Below are 14939 nucleotides of genomic sequence, written 5' to 3'. Positions count from 1 at the left end.
GTGGTATCTGTTGTGGGGTAATGGTCCTACCTGGCGTAGTAGCGTCGGAAGAGCGGGTGGTCGGCCTCGCTGCAGCTCAGGCGCATGAAGCGGCAGGACACGACGCGCACCATATTCGTCGTGGGCGTCGCGTGGCTCGGCAGGGAGGATTTCGAGATGCGCGACGAGCCACGGGGACTCGTGGGGGCCAGTTGGGCCCAGAATAGGCACGCGGGCGTGGACGCACCGCGGGAGAAAAAAACTTCCTTTTTCCTGGCTGAGTCACGCATCTACTGTCCCACTGGGCTGCGTCCCTAACGGGCGGAAGCGCTGGGCTGGCTGGCTGGACTGGAGTGCGGCCTGCTGGCCTGGACTGCGTGAAAGTCCCTTGAACGGTGAACGGGGGGGGCGTTGTCAAGCCTGCTCACCACCCGAGCCGCACTATTACCGCAGCTGGGCTCAAAATAGTATCGGAACTGACGACAGCAAACGGCTCGGCTGCAACCAGAAACCAGGCGGTTGCGAGGACTAAACCGACTGCGAGAAGGCTCCTCGTACGACTTCAAGAGCGCACGCTGGTCTTGTTTGGTTTTGGTCCGCCCAAATGCCCGGTTTATGGGGCTCAGCAGGTGAATAAGGGCTAGAGAATTCGGGCTGCAACTCATTTTTGTTTCAAAAACCACTTTCCACGGACCCCGCTATAAGGAACTGCGACTGGGCCGAATGAGACTGGCGTGCAGGGGGGAAGGGTGAAGCCAGTTTGGCCAGCTCGGCGCCAGCATTACGTGTGCCAAGCTGGCAAGCTTCAGCTGGTCGGTTGTAGTTTTCCGCCCCCTATACAAACTGTCACGGCAAAAGAATGATTGCAAGATTGCAATGGAAACGCGACCGCTTTTAAACTTGACTCCACAGCTACAGGCGTCCCCGGCCTATTCGCCACAGTGGTACTTATGATGTTTGCGAATCAACAAGATTCACGCGGTCTGAACATAAATGAGTATGTACTGACTTACTAAAGGCTTAGCTCAAGAATACTGGAGGTATTCCCGCAACGTGCCACTTGTCGCAGTAGGTCTTACTGTACACTCATCTAAATCAATATGCTTGCAGAAGTAGCGCGCAAATCTTGAGAGCTTGTTGTACTTCCTGTGCGAGGTACATTAAAATATACAGTCGGGACTAGCCCGGGGACGTCTGTAATTCTAAGGGATTTATAAGCCGTTGGGTGCAGGCGTCATCAATGGCGAGTGGGCGGGTAACAAGTAACGTCCCGTCGGTTATAAGGAGACAGTGACGTTGAAGATCAAGAGCTACGTTTTAGAGAGCCTCCGTTACTGACTTCCGAAAATAAGTATGCTTCAAGAGAGTTTCACAAAAACGGCTGTGTAGCCATCATGAATGTAGCCATGTACGTCGTCAATCTCTGCGGTGTCGCCAATTGCTGGTACGTTGGGCTCTTGATGCTGTCGCCCTTGGGGGACACGACAATCGTCAGCTGCTTGTCCTCTTGAGCGACGACCGAGCGGTTCGGCTGGTAGTGCATGTACACTGCGATCTGCGTGATGCTGAGCATGATGCCGATGATGTTGATGGACATGATGATCACGTCGTCGTCCACGATCGCTGTCGAGACCCAGAGCGCCGTGCTGAAGAGCATCATGACGCTGATGTTGATCGGCAGCGAGGCCGCCGACTTGCTCTTGATGACGTGGCGGATGGTGCCCAGCGGCGACGCGTACATCCAAATGTTGACTACCAGCCCGACGTAGCCCAGCGTCTTGCCTACGTGGTAGTCGCTCTGGTTCGTGACGCCTGTGACCCCGAGAACGACGTACAATGTGAGGACGGCGCAGAACGCCAGTCCTCCAGTGAGCAGTCGGTGAAGCGAGCGGCGGTCGACGGCGTATCGATAGTAAAACACCGTGAACACGACAGACGCCAGCTCTCCGAAGAGTTGGGTCACCATGAGGGGGAAAATGCTATCGGTCAGGTACCCGAAGATGGACCTGAACGAGTGAATTTGTCAGCGGGTCTGAGGACGGGGAAGCAGGCCGAATACGTACGTACCACAAGTAGTTGTTGACGACCATTGCAACCAAGGGAAGCGCCGCCATCTCACCCGTGCTCTTCTGCTTGTAGACGTTGATAATATCGGGCCCCGGACTCAGGATCATGCCGCACTGAGCCGCAGAGGTCGCCACTCGGAGTAGAGTCACCCAGACGCCCATTGTCACCTGCGGAGCGGGTTCGAAAATGGCAATCGGTCGGCTTCACGCGCTATGAGGAGGTTCATTGCAACAAGGGGTCTAAACTTTTCGATGTGAAGGCCCCCGGTCAAGTCTAAAAGCATGCTGATGTTGATGCGACGGTCGTGTTGGGAAGGCCCCGATGCAACAGATGCACAGGAAGGGGTGTCAAGGATGATCCTTGAAGGATCGCGGTCTAAACTCGGCGATGCGAAGGCCCCATCCTCCTTCTCGGCGCGCCAGAGCCACCACTGCGAGTCTCGCTGGTCGCAGCGTTGCTGTGTCTTTGCCGCATAACATATCGTCCGACACGATCCTGACTATTTCAATGACAGGCTGCAGGCTGCGGCTCTCAAGGATCTCAACATCAAGACAGGCGAGGCAAACGGAGTCAAAAGTGTCATTTGTAGTATTTCTTCTGAGGCAGGAGATCTCCTGCTACCAACTGCCTCAGGGCCTCGTCGCCTCTACGGGGGACGCTAGCGCCTGGTACATGGGGTTCTTGCTGGCCTCCAGCATGCCGTCCTTGGGCGAGACGACGATGGTGATCTCCTTGTCCGCGAACTGGAGCGCCTCCTCCTGGGCGATCGCCGGGTGCTTTGGTCGGAAGCGCATGTACAACGAGATCTGAATGATGCTCAGCCCCACGCCGGCGATGTTCAACGACATGATGAGCATGTCGCCGTCCACGATGGAGATGGCGACCCACAGCGCTGTGGTGAAGAACATCATGACGCTCAAGTTCATGGGCAGCGACGCGGCCGAGCGGGTGCGCAGCACGTGTCGGACGGTGCCCAGGGGGGACGCGTACATCCAAATGTTGATCACGATTCCGACGTAGCCCAGAGTTTTGCCCACTTCGTCGTCGCTTTGGTTGGTGACTCGGGCGACGCCCAGCGCCACGTACAGCGTGATGGCAGCGTAGACGGCAAAGCCCCCAGCCAGCAGCTTGTTGAGTGCTGGACGGTTGGTCGTCCAGCGGTAGTAGACGGCGGTGAACACCAAGGCGGCGAGCTCGCCGAACAGCTGCGACACCATGAGGGGGAAGATGCTGTCGGTCAGGTATCCGTACATGGTCCTGGATAACGAGTTGCGAGCGTGGCGTTAATTCTCGGTCTGTAACGCTGCAATGGGGACTCTCGGACGGAGCGTAGCATAGGTGGTTGTTGACGATCATCGCCACGAGCGGCAGCGCCGCCATCTCGCCCGTGGTTTTGTGCTTGTGGACGTTGATGATGTCGGGGCCTGGGCTGAGGATCATGCCGATCTGTGCGATGGAGGTCACGACGCGAAGCAGAGTCACCCAGCCGCTCATGGTTGCTGTGCAGTAGTGTGGAGCTCAAAGCAAGTTGAAAAGTGGGGGGCAACATGGAATCGGCTCGAGGCGAGGTCAAGTCGGAACCGTTTCGCTGACGTACGCAAGGATTTGACCGAGTCATGATTGGGCGAAAACGACCTTGAAGCGAAGAGCTCATCTCTGGTTTGGTAACTAACACCTGGACATAGTACACTACCGAAGGCCAGACTTGCGAGCGTACATCGCACTCGACTCAAGTATACGGACGACTGGCTGGGGAACGACTAGATTCTATCTGCGTTGCAGAGTCTACAACATTCCGAAAACTGGCCACGGAAACGGGACACCGCAGTCTAATTTAGTAGTACAGCGAAGCTCATACGCATTACCAGACTGAAAATTATTGTATTGTCCTCAGCAGCTCCTTCACTCGGTGTTGCAGGTCGTTGGTGACGCCAGAATCTTATACATCGGGCTCTGGATGGAGACCGCACACTTGGCGCTCGGCGAGGCGACAACAACAGACACCTCGCTATGATCTAGATCTTGAACCACGTCCTCGTCTCCGGTTGGGCGGTAGATCATGTAGAACACGATCTGGACGACACTCAACAGCGATCCGATCGCGTTGAGGCCAGCAACGAAGTAGTCGCTGTCCACGAGCCCCGAGACGACCCACCGCGACGTCGACACAAAAAAGCATAAGGCTTAAGTTGATCGGGATCGAAGCCGCGGGCTTGGTCTCCATGACGTGCTTCAGAGTGCCCAATGGGGACGCGAACATCCACACGTCGATAACGATGCCGACGTATCCGAGGTACGCCCCGACTTCGACTGGTAGGTGGCGCCCAGCAGTCCGAGGACTGTGTACAGCGAGAGCGCACAGTGCACAGCGAACGCCCACGCGTACAGCTTCTGCAGCTCTTCGCGCTTCTCCGGCTCACTCCAACGATAATAGACTGCATTGTACACGATCGCAGCGAGCTGGCCAAAGACTTGCGTTGTGAAGAGCGGGAACATACTGTCCGTCACGTAAGCGTAGACCAACCTGCGCGTGGGGACACATCGTCGTACGATTGCAGCTATGTGAATCAAGGTCCAAACGTACCAAAAGTGGCAGTTGACCACCATGGCGACCAGCGGGAGCGCAGCCAGCTCGCCGATCCGCTTGCGACGATGGACACGCGAAATATCGGGAACGGGACTCAGATTGAGCACCACTTGAGCGACAGCAGTCGCCACACCGAGCAGCGTGTACCAGAAGCCCATAGTCGAGTGGAGTGAAGTTGGAGGAATTGGAAGTGGAGTCAATCAGCTCCACGCATTGCGCAATGAGCACTTTGAAGTCCATCACGGCGGTTCAGGATCTTCGTGTCACCAAGCGTTGCATAAATGTCATCTACTCACTAGTCGAGAAGACGTTGTTCACCCCCACTTTTGTATTGTTGTAATTTGAAGGTTTAGTACCAATAGTCTGATGGTGATTAGTTGGCTACAGTTCTCTAGTCGACCAATCATTGCCGTTTGTTTAGCACTCCGGCTCTAAAGGCAACTCGGTTTGCGTGGACTGGTTGGCAGCCAAACTTCAATGCGTACAGCTCGCTCATGCTCGCTTTCGGCTGTTGTTACCTAACATGCATACGCGTACATCCAACGCAATGATCTCCAGCCACTCGAGTTTGTTTCAAGATGTGTACCTGTATCTGTATTTCTTCGTCTTACAGCTCAAGTCTCTCAGACAGCTTTGCCTGCCGCGGGCGACGACAGAGGCTTGTACGCTGGGCTCTCAATAGCCACTACAATTCCTGCACTCTTGGACGAGGGGGACACAACGATCGGCAGCTCTCCGCTCGTACCATACTGCTGATCCGGCAGCGCCTCCACGCCTCGACCCGGACGGTAAATGTAGTACAACACCATTTGGCTGGCACCGAACAAGACGCCAGCCAAGTTGAGTGCCGTGATGAAGTAGTCGCTGTCGAGTAGACCCGTGGCGACCCACAGCACCGAGGACGCGAACATCATGAGGCTGAGGTTGATGGGGATGGAGGCGACCGACTTGGTCTCCACGACGTGCTTGAGCGTGGCCAGCGGAGAGGCGAACAGGCAGACGTTGATGGCGACGCCGGCGTAGCCCATCAAGATGCTCCCGTCGTAGTTCGTCTGACCAGTGACGCCCTCGAGCACCAGCACGAAGTAGAGCGTGACGATGCAGTGGACTACGAACCATCCGGCGTACATCTTGAAGTTGTCCTTGCGCGTTTGCGGCGAGCTCCACTTAAAGTAAATGATGTTAAACACCAGTGCAGCGAGCTGGTCAAAACCCTGCGAGACCGCCACCGGGAAGATGCTGTTGCGCAAAATGCCGTAGCACATCCTATATTCCACGATACATGAAGAGAGTAAGTTAGGAAACCCGCAGCAAATAAAAGTTGAGTGTAAGGATCTGGCTCAAGCTTACCACAAGTGGCCGTTGGCGATCATGGACACCAGCGACAGTAGCGGCAGCTCTCCGATGCTCCTGTTGCGGTGGACAGTGTACATATCCGGTCCGAGGCTCAGGTTGAGCATGACTTGCCCGAGAGCAGTCACCACGTCGAGGAGAGTCATCCAGCCGCCCATCGTTGATCCTTTGTCTGCTTTGTCGGTGAGCTTGTGCGGATAGAGGGGAAAATGGGGAATGGGAAGTGGTCGACGGCCATTCGAAAGGCTGCGGTTGCTTTGCGGAGCTTAGCAACGACGTCACAACGAAACCCCGATTGGATGCGATAGCGTGATTGGCTCACGCCAACTGTGGTAAACACCAAACTTGGTTGAGATTGCCCCGTCGATGTGTACGTGCATGTACAGATGTCCTCCCCTAACATGCGCGGGAAGTAACCAGTGTTATTTGGAAGGAAACTAAAGATAGGATGTTCAATACACTTGTACTTTGCGAACTATTGAAGCGGATATGACGGGATACATTAATTGTGAGGTTACAAATTGCTAAAAACACAATACAGTACGGTAGTGGTGCAACTTGCCGCAAGATCCCAGCTTCGAGTTAAAAATGCAAGTCCATTCAACAAGATTGGAGTAACTAGCTCCTACCCTGAAACGTGTTGGCTGGATAGAAAGTATCATCACTATACTGCAGCCAACTGCTATCAATGCTCACACCTCGACTAGTTCTCCAGCACAACGCGGTAGCGCGTGTCTCCCGCGCGCAATGCCCTCGTTTACTTGAGCCATCGGCATCGGCTCGACTATACGTTCTTCTCGGCCGCTAGCTTCAGGGTATCCGCGACGTCTTCGATGCTGCCGACCAAGTTGCCGACGATACGAACACCGGTCCCCACAAGGAGCATGGGATTGAAGCTGATGTTGTCGGGCGGGACTCCCAGCACCACGAGTGTACCGAGTTTGCGTACGAGACTGATGTACGTGTTGTAGGGGAGGTTCGGCGACGCGACGGTCACCAGCAGCATGTCGACGGACTGAGCAGCCTTCTTCACGTCCTCCGGGTCGCTCAGGTCGTAATACTTCGCAGCCCCGAGAGCGCGCGCTTCTTCCTTCTTCTTGGCGGATCGCGAGAACGCGAGTGGCCGACAACGCAAGGGCGCGGGGCAGAGCCGCCGTCCAGCGCCATGAGGTCGCCTCCGCAGATGCCGCAGTGCGTGATCTTGATCTCGACGTCGTCGTCGCCTAGAGGGCGCGAGTTGTACTGCCAGGGCTTGAGCAAGCCCGACTGCTCGAACGAAGCGTACGCGTTGATCGTACGCGGGCCGAAGGCCGTCGACATTCCCCGTTTGGCGAGCGACGCGAGGTTGGCCATCTTGAACTGAGCTTGGTTGGGAAGAGTGGTAGGAATTCAAAAGTGAGTGGTATAGCCTCCATCTTCCATTATCTGCAGCAGCTAGGGGAGTTATGATGAGCATGCCTTGAACAGGCACAGTATACGACTCAGGCTGGTTGTGTTGATTACGTTTGGAAGCAGTCGCGCGCCAGGTGACACACTCTTGATTAGAGGAGAGCCTCCGCTTTCAGCCCGACCTAATCTCACCATCGGCGCTATTGTTTAGATAACTTGAAGTAGACGAATCCTCGGCTGAAAATGTGTACAATGTAATACATGAGCTGAGGTGCATCAACGCGGTGTTCACTCCGTACTCGCTCAAGTCAGGCATGCACGCATGCATGCGTGCATGTCCACAGCAGAGGAGAGGAGATTCGTCATGTCATCAGTAAGATTGCTGGTCACCTTTTGAGACGAGGTTGCTCTGCGTTATCGAGACCTCACTTTTCAAGTTACACCCCCAGTGCAGTCACTTCAACGGCAGACCACCCCGTCTCACCAAAAGCGCAGCTCAAGACAAGATGGTCAACTTCAGCGTGATGGTAGTGGTGCGCATCTGGGTCTGGTGCGGCACATTGGCTTCGATCTACATGCCCTCGATCGCTGTGCGTCGGATCTACCGAGAACGACGAGTCGGTTCGACGCCCATTGTCCCGGTCCTCTCGACGCTCGCAAACTCGCTCGTGTGGTCCATGTACGGTTTTTTAGGGAGAGCGTGGTTCCCCAACTTCCCCGCGTTCGCGATTGGCGACATCGCCTCGCTGTGCTATGTGTTCGTCTACTGGCGGTACGCGGAGGATCGTCGTCGAGTGTCGACCATAATAGGTGTCGTGTTTGGCTTGTCGGCCGTGCCTTCTACGTGATCCTCGGTCTGTCGGGATACACTGTCCAGACGCGCGAGGACGTAGGGAGGACCCATGGACTGTGCTTTTGCGACGTCACCGTCGTCTCGATCAACATCCTCGTGCTCAAGAACCTCGTCCGCGTCTTCAAGCAAAAGTCCGCCGCGTCCATCAACGTGGCCAGTCTTTGCGTGGGGACATTCTACTCTGTCGGGTGGCTCACGTTCGGCCAACTGACTTCGAACTGGATCATTGCCGGACCCCAAGTGTTTGTCCTTGGGCTACACTTCTCGGCGTGGACCATGTACTTCGCCTTCAGTCGAAAATCAACGACATACTCGGTTACCACGGATGAAGACCCCAACATGCTGTCAATCGAGATCTCCCCCCTTGCTGATCCAGACAAGAAAGAAGAGGCAGACCCTCGCTATCCGGTATATGAATCTCTGCAGTCTCCGTTAGCTCCACTTCATTTACGAGATAAATGAAAAATAAACAAAGTTAGGATAAGTAGAGCTCAACATGTTGTCAATCGAATTTTATTCGTCAGAGACTGATCAAAAAGTGCAAAACTTCAATTGGCGATCTACGAGACAGAGTCACTGCCCTCCATCCACTGGCGCTGATAACTTGTTCATTCAAAATCATGTTGGGGTAATCTTACCATGAGCTCGATCATGTCTAACAGTAAAGTGAGGCACCCACTCACTCCCACTTTAACTTTTACTCTCATCGGACCAAGTCCCGGTTTCCAGGCCCGCACGTTTTGTTGTGCTTCACGATGGCCCACGGCATCGCTTTCGAGGTGGTCAAGATCCTGGCCGCGTTGAGTTCTCTCGGCATGATTTGCAGTCCAGTCCGCCCCTCTCCATCTACCGGATCAACAAGAAGAGAAGTGCCGGTGCGCGTCCATCATCCCGCTCGTGTCGCTGCTGGCCAACGCGCATGGCTGGGCTCTCTACGGTTATATGACTAAGAACTAGTTCCCGATCTTCTGGATCTACGCGTTCGGAGACGTTGCGGCGCTGTCCAACATCGCTGTGCACTGGAAGTACTTGACCGAGCGTCGCTATGTTGCGCACGTTCTCGGGGCAGTGTTGTGCTTCCTGTTGGTTGTCACGGCCTACGCTGTCGGTGCCCTTGGGTACCTCGGCCAATCTCGCAGTCAAGTTGGATCAGCGCTGGGCATCGTCTGCGATGTCGTCGCTGTCTGTTTGTATGGAGCTCCGATGGAGAAGATCTTCCACGTGCTCAAGTACAAGTCTGCAGCCCTTCATCAACGTGCACATAGTGATCGCAGGGCTGTAGACCAACGTGATGTGGTTCATCTACGGCATCATGACAGACATTTGGTACATCACCGCGCTCAACGTGCTACACATTACGGTCAACTCCTCCTCGTTGATTCTCTACCTGGTGTTCAACCTGAAGAATCACCCCCTCCCCAACAACTTCAACCATAACGCGGCTAATGTCGAGGACCGCGTTGTGAGCATCAATATCACGCCCAAAACAAGCTTCAATCCCAAGACCAGCAACGCACCCGCGAGCCCGGAGTTCAGTCTTGCTGGCTCCTTAGGAAACACTCCAAAACAAAAATGAAGACCCCAGAAGCTCAAAGTCTAATGGTTTTAGCGACGAATTCCATGAAAAGGAGAACTATTCTATCAGTTTATGGTCTGCAGCGTTTACTTACTTCTTGGCCGGGGTGAGCGGCGACGCCAGCGGCTTGTACGCGAGGCTCTGCGCAGGGCTGGCATTGACGACGACAACGCTTACGTCCGCGTTGTCAGCGTTCTTGGTCTCGCTACCTTGAGGAGGGGGTCTGTAGATGAAGTAGACCACGATCTGGATGAAGCTCAGCAGCGTGCCGATACCGTTAATGCTCCACACGAAGATGTCGTCGTCCACGATACCCGACGCAAGCCACAGCGAGGCCGACACGAAGATCATTACGCTCAGGTTGATGGGGATCGACGCCGCGTTCTTGGTCGCGATCACGTGCTTGAGCGTGGCCAGCGGAGACGCGTACATCCAAATGTTGATAACAATCGCGGCGTAGACGACCCACTCTCCGACCTCGGTCTTCGACTGGTTCGTGAGGCCTAGCACGCCGATGATCGTGTAGATGGTAAAGGCGCAGTGCACTACCAAGGCGCGCGAGTACAGCTTCACGAGGTCTTTGCGCTTCTCAGGGGTGCTGTAGCGGTAGTAGACGGCGTTGTAGGTGATGGCTGCACACTGGCTGAACGCTTGAGTAGCGAAGATCGGGAACATGTTGTCTGCCAAGTAGCCATACAGCATCCTGGTACAGGTAGGTACAGCAGAAATGTTAGGGTTTTCATCGCAGCAGATGCAGTCATGGCGAGACGTACCAGCCGTGGTTGTTCACTGCCATCGCTACGAGCGGGAGTGCAGCCATCTCGCCAGTGTTCTTGCGGCGGTGGACGTCGTAGAGATCCGTCGTGAGGCTGAGACTCAGGATGACTTGGGCCACAGCGGTGGCCACGTTCAGCAGGTCGACCCAGATGCTCATGCTCTACGAAGGTTGCTGGCTGAACAGTACTGGTAGTTCACGTGGAGACTAGCGGGTGAAATGGAGAATGAGGACGAGCGGCATCCTCGCGGTGCCTTCAAGGCGGAAGCGAAGAGATACATGTGCAATGGTCCGGATATCGACGCAAGATCGCCTTGTGCCGATTTGGCTGCCCCGTGACTGGAGCTCAGCACCGGAACATGACAGGCTTTGCTCGTCTCTAAACGACTTGATTGGAAGTCCGAGCCCCCGATTGGCCCGACAAGCGGACAGCAGGCGGTGCTTCAGCGAGAAATCGTAGGATCGATCAACCAAACGAACTGATTAGACTTTGATGAACTCCGGCCTTGACGTTGCGCCGACGCGTTCGTGTGGTCTTGAAGACCTCGAAGTTCGAGGGCTTCAACCAGCGCCACCAGTTACAAAAGAGACAGACAAGGTCGACTCTGCACATCGCGCTCTCAGAAACCTGTCAACGGTTGCTACAAATTCCGAAAACCCGCCTCCAGACTTCAACGTTCGCTGTTGTACTGTAATAACTCACTGGGTCAGGTGCTCTGTACTGGATTTCGATCACTATTTCTTAAAAGTGCTCGATTCTTTCTTTCCGCATTGAGAATTCGATCTTGTAAGTGCTATTGTGCAGTAGCTAGCCCAGTCCACACGTTGTCAAGCTGTCACGGTTATCATCGGCGATGCGATCGGTTTGTAAGCTGGACTCTCGACGAACACCGAGCGATAGTTTTCGTCTTTGGAAGGCGACGGAAGAGCAGACGGGATGCCCTTGGGGGGGGGGGGGGGTCGTGGTGCTGGATCAAGGTCGCTTCTTCGCGTCGGCTCGGTCTGTACATGTATTACACGACGATTTGCACGCAGCTGAGGGGACGCCGGCGCCGTTGACCCCCGCGACGAAATAGTCGTTATCCGTGAGCCCCGACCCGACCCACAACGCCGTGGATACCAGGATCATGATGAACATGTTGATCGGGATCGACGCGGCGTTCTTGGTGCTCACGACGTGCTTCAACGTGCCCAGCGGGGACGAGAACATGGACAAGTTGAAGGCCACGCCGACGTACCCAAGCATCGTACCCACCTCGGACTTGGTCTGGCCGAAGACGCCGACCAGCGCGAGCACGGAGAAGAGAGAGACCAGACACCACACAGCGAACGCCACCGAAAAGAGTTTGCGTAGCTGCTTGCGCTTCGGGCCCGAGCTCCAGCGGAAGTAAACGACGTTGTAGACCAAACCGATGAGCTCACCGAAGAGCTGTGTGGCGAATAGCGGAAAAAATGCTGTCGTTCGCGTAGCCGTACATGGTCCTAGGCCACCAGCTTGGTAAGTCACAGTTCATATACAATTGGACTCGCGTGCATGTATCTACGTACCAAAGGTGGCAGTTCACCACCATCGTGATCAGCGGAAGTTCGGCCACCTCGCCGATATCCTTTTGGCGGTGGACGTTGAGCATGTCGGGTACGGGGCTGAGCTTCAGCAAAACCTCCGACGTTCCCGTCGCGACGTTCAAAAGCGTGACCCACACAGTCATGATCGAGTATTTCTTCTGTTTTACGTTTGGTAAGGACCCAGGAAAATGGGGAATGAGGAGTGAGGCAGGCATGGTTTCACTAAGGTGTAGAGTTTCAGTAGTAGTCCCTCGCGTCGTTTGGCCTTGGGGGATCCAATCAAACTTGATAGGATGGCCCTAGCGCCAAATGGCCCAAGTGCGGCGTGACCTCGCAAGAATTGTTTCCTGACGGTTCAAGGACCAAGGGTGCAAAGGGAAGATACATACGTGTTACAGTATCGAAGTACGTGTACGTAGCGTAAGATTCTTACGATCTTTTGAATACCTTATATTGTCATTCAAACCTGCCAGAAAGTTTGTACAAAAGTAAATCCAATCCATCGATCGACATACACCTTGACATACTGGTTAACGGTATCTATTAGATTGTGCTTAGCGCTACACCCTGCCGTTCACTAGCGGGGAAGGCGCAGGCTTGTAGTATGCTGGGCTCTCGACGAGCACAGTGGTGTGCGGCTCGACCTTAGGGCTCATTGCAGCAAACGCCGCGTCCTTTCCAGCCTCGAGGTCCGCCACGGACTCGTCGCTCTTGCCGGGTCTGTACATGAAGTAGATGACGATCTGCGTGCAGCTCAGGAGGACGCCGACGAAGTTGATAATGGCGACGAAGTAGTCGCTCTCCAGGATGCCCGAGGCCGTCCACAGCGCCGCGGACACGAGGATCATGGTGCACATGTTGATTGGGATGGAGGCGGACGATTCGGTGCTCACGACGTGCTTGAGCGTGGCGAGCGGCGACGAGAACATGGACAGACTGAAGGCGCAGCCAACGTAGCCGAGCGACGTGCCGACGTCCGACTTGGTCTGGCCAAAGACGCCCGAGACGCCGAGGACAACGTAGAGCGAGACGACGCACCACACGGCGAAGGCGATGGCGTAGAACTTGCGCAGTCGCTGGCGCTTCTCCGCGGGGCTCCAGCGGTAGTACACGATGTTGTACACGATGCCGACGAGCTCGCCGAAGAGCTGCGAGCCGAAGAGCGGGAACCAGCTATCTGTCGCGTAGCCGTAGGTCATCCTGCATTGCAGGTGCAATTGTAGCCATCGTGTCAATAGTTATCATGCGACAAAGTAAAGAAGAATAGCAATACACTCACCAGAGGTGGCAATTCACGACCATCGTGATTAGAGGCAGCTCGGCCACTTCGCCGATGCTTTTGTTGCGGTGCACGTTGTAGATGTCCGGCACGGGGCTCAGACGCAAGAAGATGTCGGCGACGCCCGTCGCCACGTTCACCAGCGTCACCCAGAAGGTCATTTTTATGCCGGAAGAGCGGAAGGAAGTTGTATTTAGTGTAGGGCCGCGACGTGGCAAGTAGAGAGCGAAAGGCAAAGTGAACGGAGCTTGAAGTCCGTCTAAGTCGCCGTCAGGGGGACAAAAGGGCACACCAACAGACCCAACAGACCCACCAGTCAGGCTCCAAGCACGGCGTTTGGACGAGCGTCGCTGCTCGGCAAATCGGCCAATCACAAGCTGCGCCGTCCCATCAGAGCTGCAGTCTAAACAGGATCGCCACCACGCGCGGTGTGAAAGACCGGCACTCGGCCCACTCCCCGGGGAGTCCCCGCCACCAGTTCCTCGAACGGTTTGCACCGGAACCGACTCGGCCGAAGCGCGCAATGTCCTCGTCGCATCTGAGAACATTGGTCAACATTGACCAATGTTGCAAAACGCTGAAGCAAGTTGCATGACGCGTTACATGTAAACGCAATGTAGTCATTTTAAATTCGATGTGGTACACACTATGTTACGTGAAGCTCACACCATTTAGAAGTTGGCTACTTTTCATCAATGATAACTCATTGATGACCAATTTTGAAGTTGTCCCGATGTACAACCGGAAAACTACAGCATCCAAAGTGATGCATTACTGTACAGCACCATCCCGCAGACGATCCAATCGTGCATATGCATGTGTACATGTACTAAGTACATGTATGGCATTCTATCCATTTACGCCACGGAGTTCTCAACATCTCTATGGTCGAAAGTCAGTCTCAGATGCGGCCTATCGGGGTCAGAGTTGCGTGCTTTTGGGTGCTATGATCCACCTACACGTCGTGCTGCTGCGGTCCACCACTCAAAAAAGCAAGTGCCTCACGGCGAAGTGGAGCGCTTCAACTTCTACCGGGCCAGCTCACGGCAAATATTGAAGAGCGCGTCGTCAAGTATCAAATATTTAATTAATTTTTGCTACTGACACTCATGGCGGAGGATCCTCGTGCTGCACGCTCCCTTCTACCCAGCGTGCGCTCGTGGCGCTGTCGACAGGCCAAAACGAGGAGATCAAAATTCTTATCCATCATGTGACCGGACTGCGCTTCCCCAACGCTTGCGGCACCCCTTACCGACGCGCTCCCCGCAGCGATTGGGCGGGGCTGGGCACCTCCCTCGCTGATACGCGCCTCGTGACTCGTGCTCTGTCATGCTCTCATCCATTTCCGCCCTGGTGTCGTGCCGACATTATTCTGCTTGGAGCCTCGTGTACCGCCTTTGCGACGCGTCAAAACTTCAAAAAATGAGACAGACCCCGTCCTTACTGTCAGTTCCGTCAGTTCCGGGGGTTTACCCTTACACTTCCCCTCTTTGCTGCGTGAGACAGGAATACCCG

The 14939-nt window shown here is 55.0% G+C and overlaps 8 protein-coding genes across 8 annotated transcripts; 1 reads left to right on the top strand and 7 right to left on the bottom strand.

The window, feature by feature from the left end:
* Window positions 1-1348: 1348 nt before the first annotated feature.
* PHYSODRAFT_482891 (hypothetical protein) lies at window positions 1349-2207 on the bottom strand (the record flags this gene model as incomplete). The annotated part of the gene is made up of 3 exons (XM_009520363.1): window positions 1349-1676; window positions 1719-1985; window positions 2047-2207. 3 exons carry the CDS (start codon window positions 2205-2207, stop codon window positions 1349-1351), a joined length of 756 nt encoding a protein of 251 aa, XP_009518658.1.
* A 468-nt stretch (window positions 2208-2675) lies between these two features.
* PHYSODRAFT_485703 (hypothetical protein) lies at window positions 2676-3540 on the bottom strand (the record flags this gene model as incomplete). The annotated part of the gene is made up of 2 exons (XM_009520362.1): window positions 2676-3303; window positions 3371-3540. The coding sequence occupies 2 exons, from the start codon at window positions 3538-3540 to the stop codon at window positions 2676-2678; spliced, it is 798 nt and encodes a 265-aa protein (XP_009518657.1).
* Window positions 3541-3948: 408 nt separating this feature from the next.
* On the bottom strand, window positions 3949-4791 carry PHYSODRAFT_324592 (hypothetical protein; the record flags this gene model as incomplete). Its single annotated transcript, XM_009520361.1, has 4 exons — window positions 3949-4119; window positions 4202-4356; window positions 4407-4570; window positions 4631-4791. The coding sequence occupies 4 exons, from the start codon at window positions 4789-4791 to the stop codon at window positions 3949-3951; spliced, it is 651 nt and encodes a 216-aa protein (XP_009518656.1).
* Window positions 4792-5256: 465 nt separating this feature from the next.
* Window positions 5257-6144, bottom strand: PHYSODRAFT_486548 (hypothetical protein; the record flags this gene model as incomplete). Its single annotated transcript, XM_009520360.1, has 3 exons — window positions 5257-5775; window positions 5857-5899; window positions 5984-6144. The coding sequence occupies 3 exons, from the start codon at window positions 6142-6144 to the stop codon at window positions 5257-5259; spliced, it is 723 nt and encodes a 240-aa protein (XP_009518655.1).
* Window positions 6145-6770: 626 nt separating this feature from the next.
* On the bottom strand, window positions 6771-7339 carry PHYSODRAFT_258011 (hypothetical protein; the record flags this gene model as incomplete). The annotated part of the gene is made up of 2 exons (XM_009520359.1): window positions 6771-7082; window positions 7118-7339. 2 exons carry the CDS (start codon window positions 7337-7339, stop codon window positions 6771-6773), a joined length of 534 nt encoding a protein of 177 aa, XP_009518654.1.
* A 542-nt stretch (window positions 7340-7881) lies between these two features.
* Window positions 7882-8690, top strand: PHYSODRAFT_258054 (hypothetical protein; the record flags this gene model as incomplete). The annotated part of the gene is made up of 3 exons (XM_009520358.1): window positions 7882-7996; window positions 8069-8147; window positions 8186-8690. The coding sequence occupies 3 exons, from the start codon at window positions 7882-7884 to the stop codon at window positions 8688-8690; spliced, it is 699 nt and encodes a 232-aa protein (XP_009518653.1).
* A 1204-nt stretch (window positions 8691-9894) lies between these two features.
* On the bottom strand, window positions 9895-10738 carry PHYSODRAFT_479000 (hypothetical protein; the record flags this gene model as incomplete). The annotated part of the gene is made up of 2 exons (XM_009520357.1): window positions 9895-10507; window positions 10578-10738. The coding sequence occupies 2 exons, from the start codon at window positions 10736-10738 to the stop codon at window positions 9895-9897; spliced, it is 774 nt and encodes a 257-aa protein (XP_009518652.1).
* Window positions 10739-12705: 1967 nt separating this feature from the next.
* PHYSODRAFT_484600 (hypothetical protein) lies at window positions 12706-13585 on the bottom strand (the record flags this gene model as incomplete). Its single annotated transcript, XM_009520356.1, has 2 exons — window positions 12706-13345; window positions 13425-13585. The coding sequence occupies 2 exons, from the start codon at window positions 13583-13585 to the stop codon at window positions 12706-12708; spliced, it is 801 nt and encodes a 266-aa protein (XP_009518651.1).
* Between the last annotated feature and the right edge of the window lie 1354 nt (window positions 13586-14939).

The sequence above is a fragment of the Phytophthora sojae genome (genome assembly GCF_000149755.1).
Source record: "Phytophthora sojae unplaced genomic scaffold PHYSOscaffold_2, whole genome shotgun sequence".
NCBI lineage: Eukaryota > Oomycota > Peronosporomycetes > Peronosporales > Peronosporaceae > Phytophthora > Phytophthora sojae.
The sequence above is the reverse complement of the archived record's forward strand: the minus strand, read 5'-3'. Positions and strand labels throughout refer to the sequence as shown.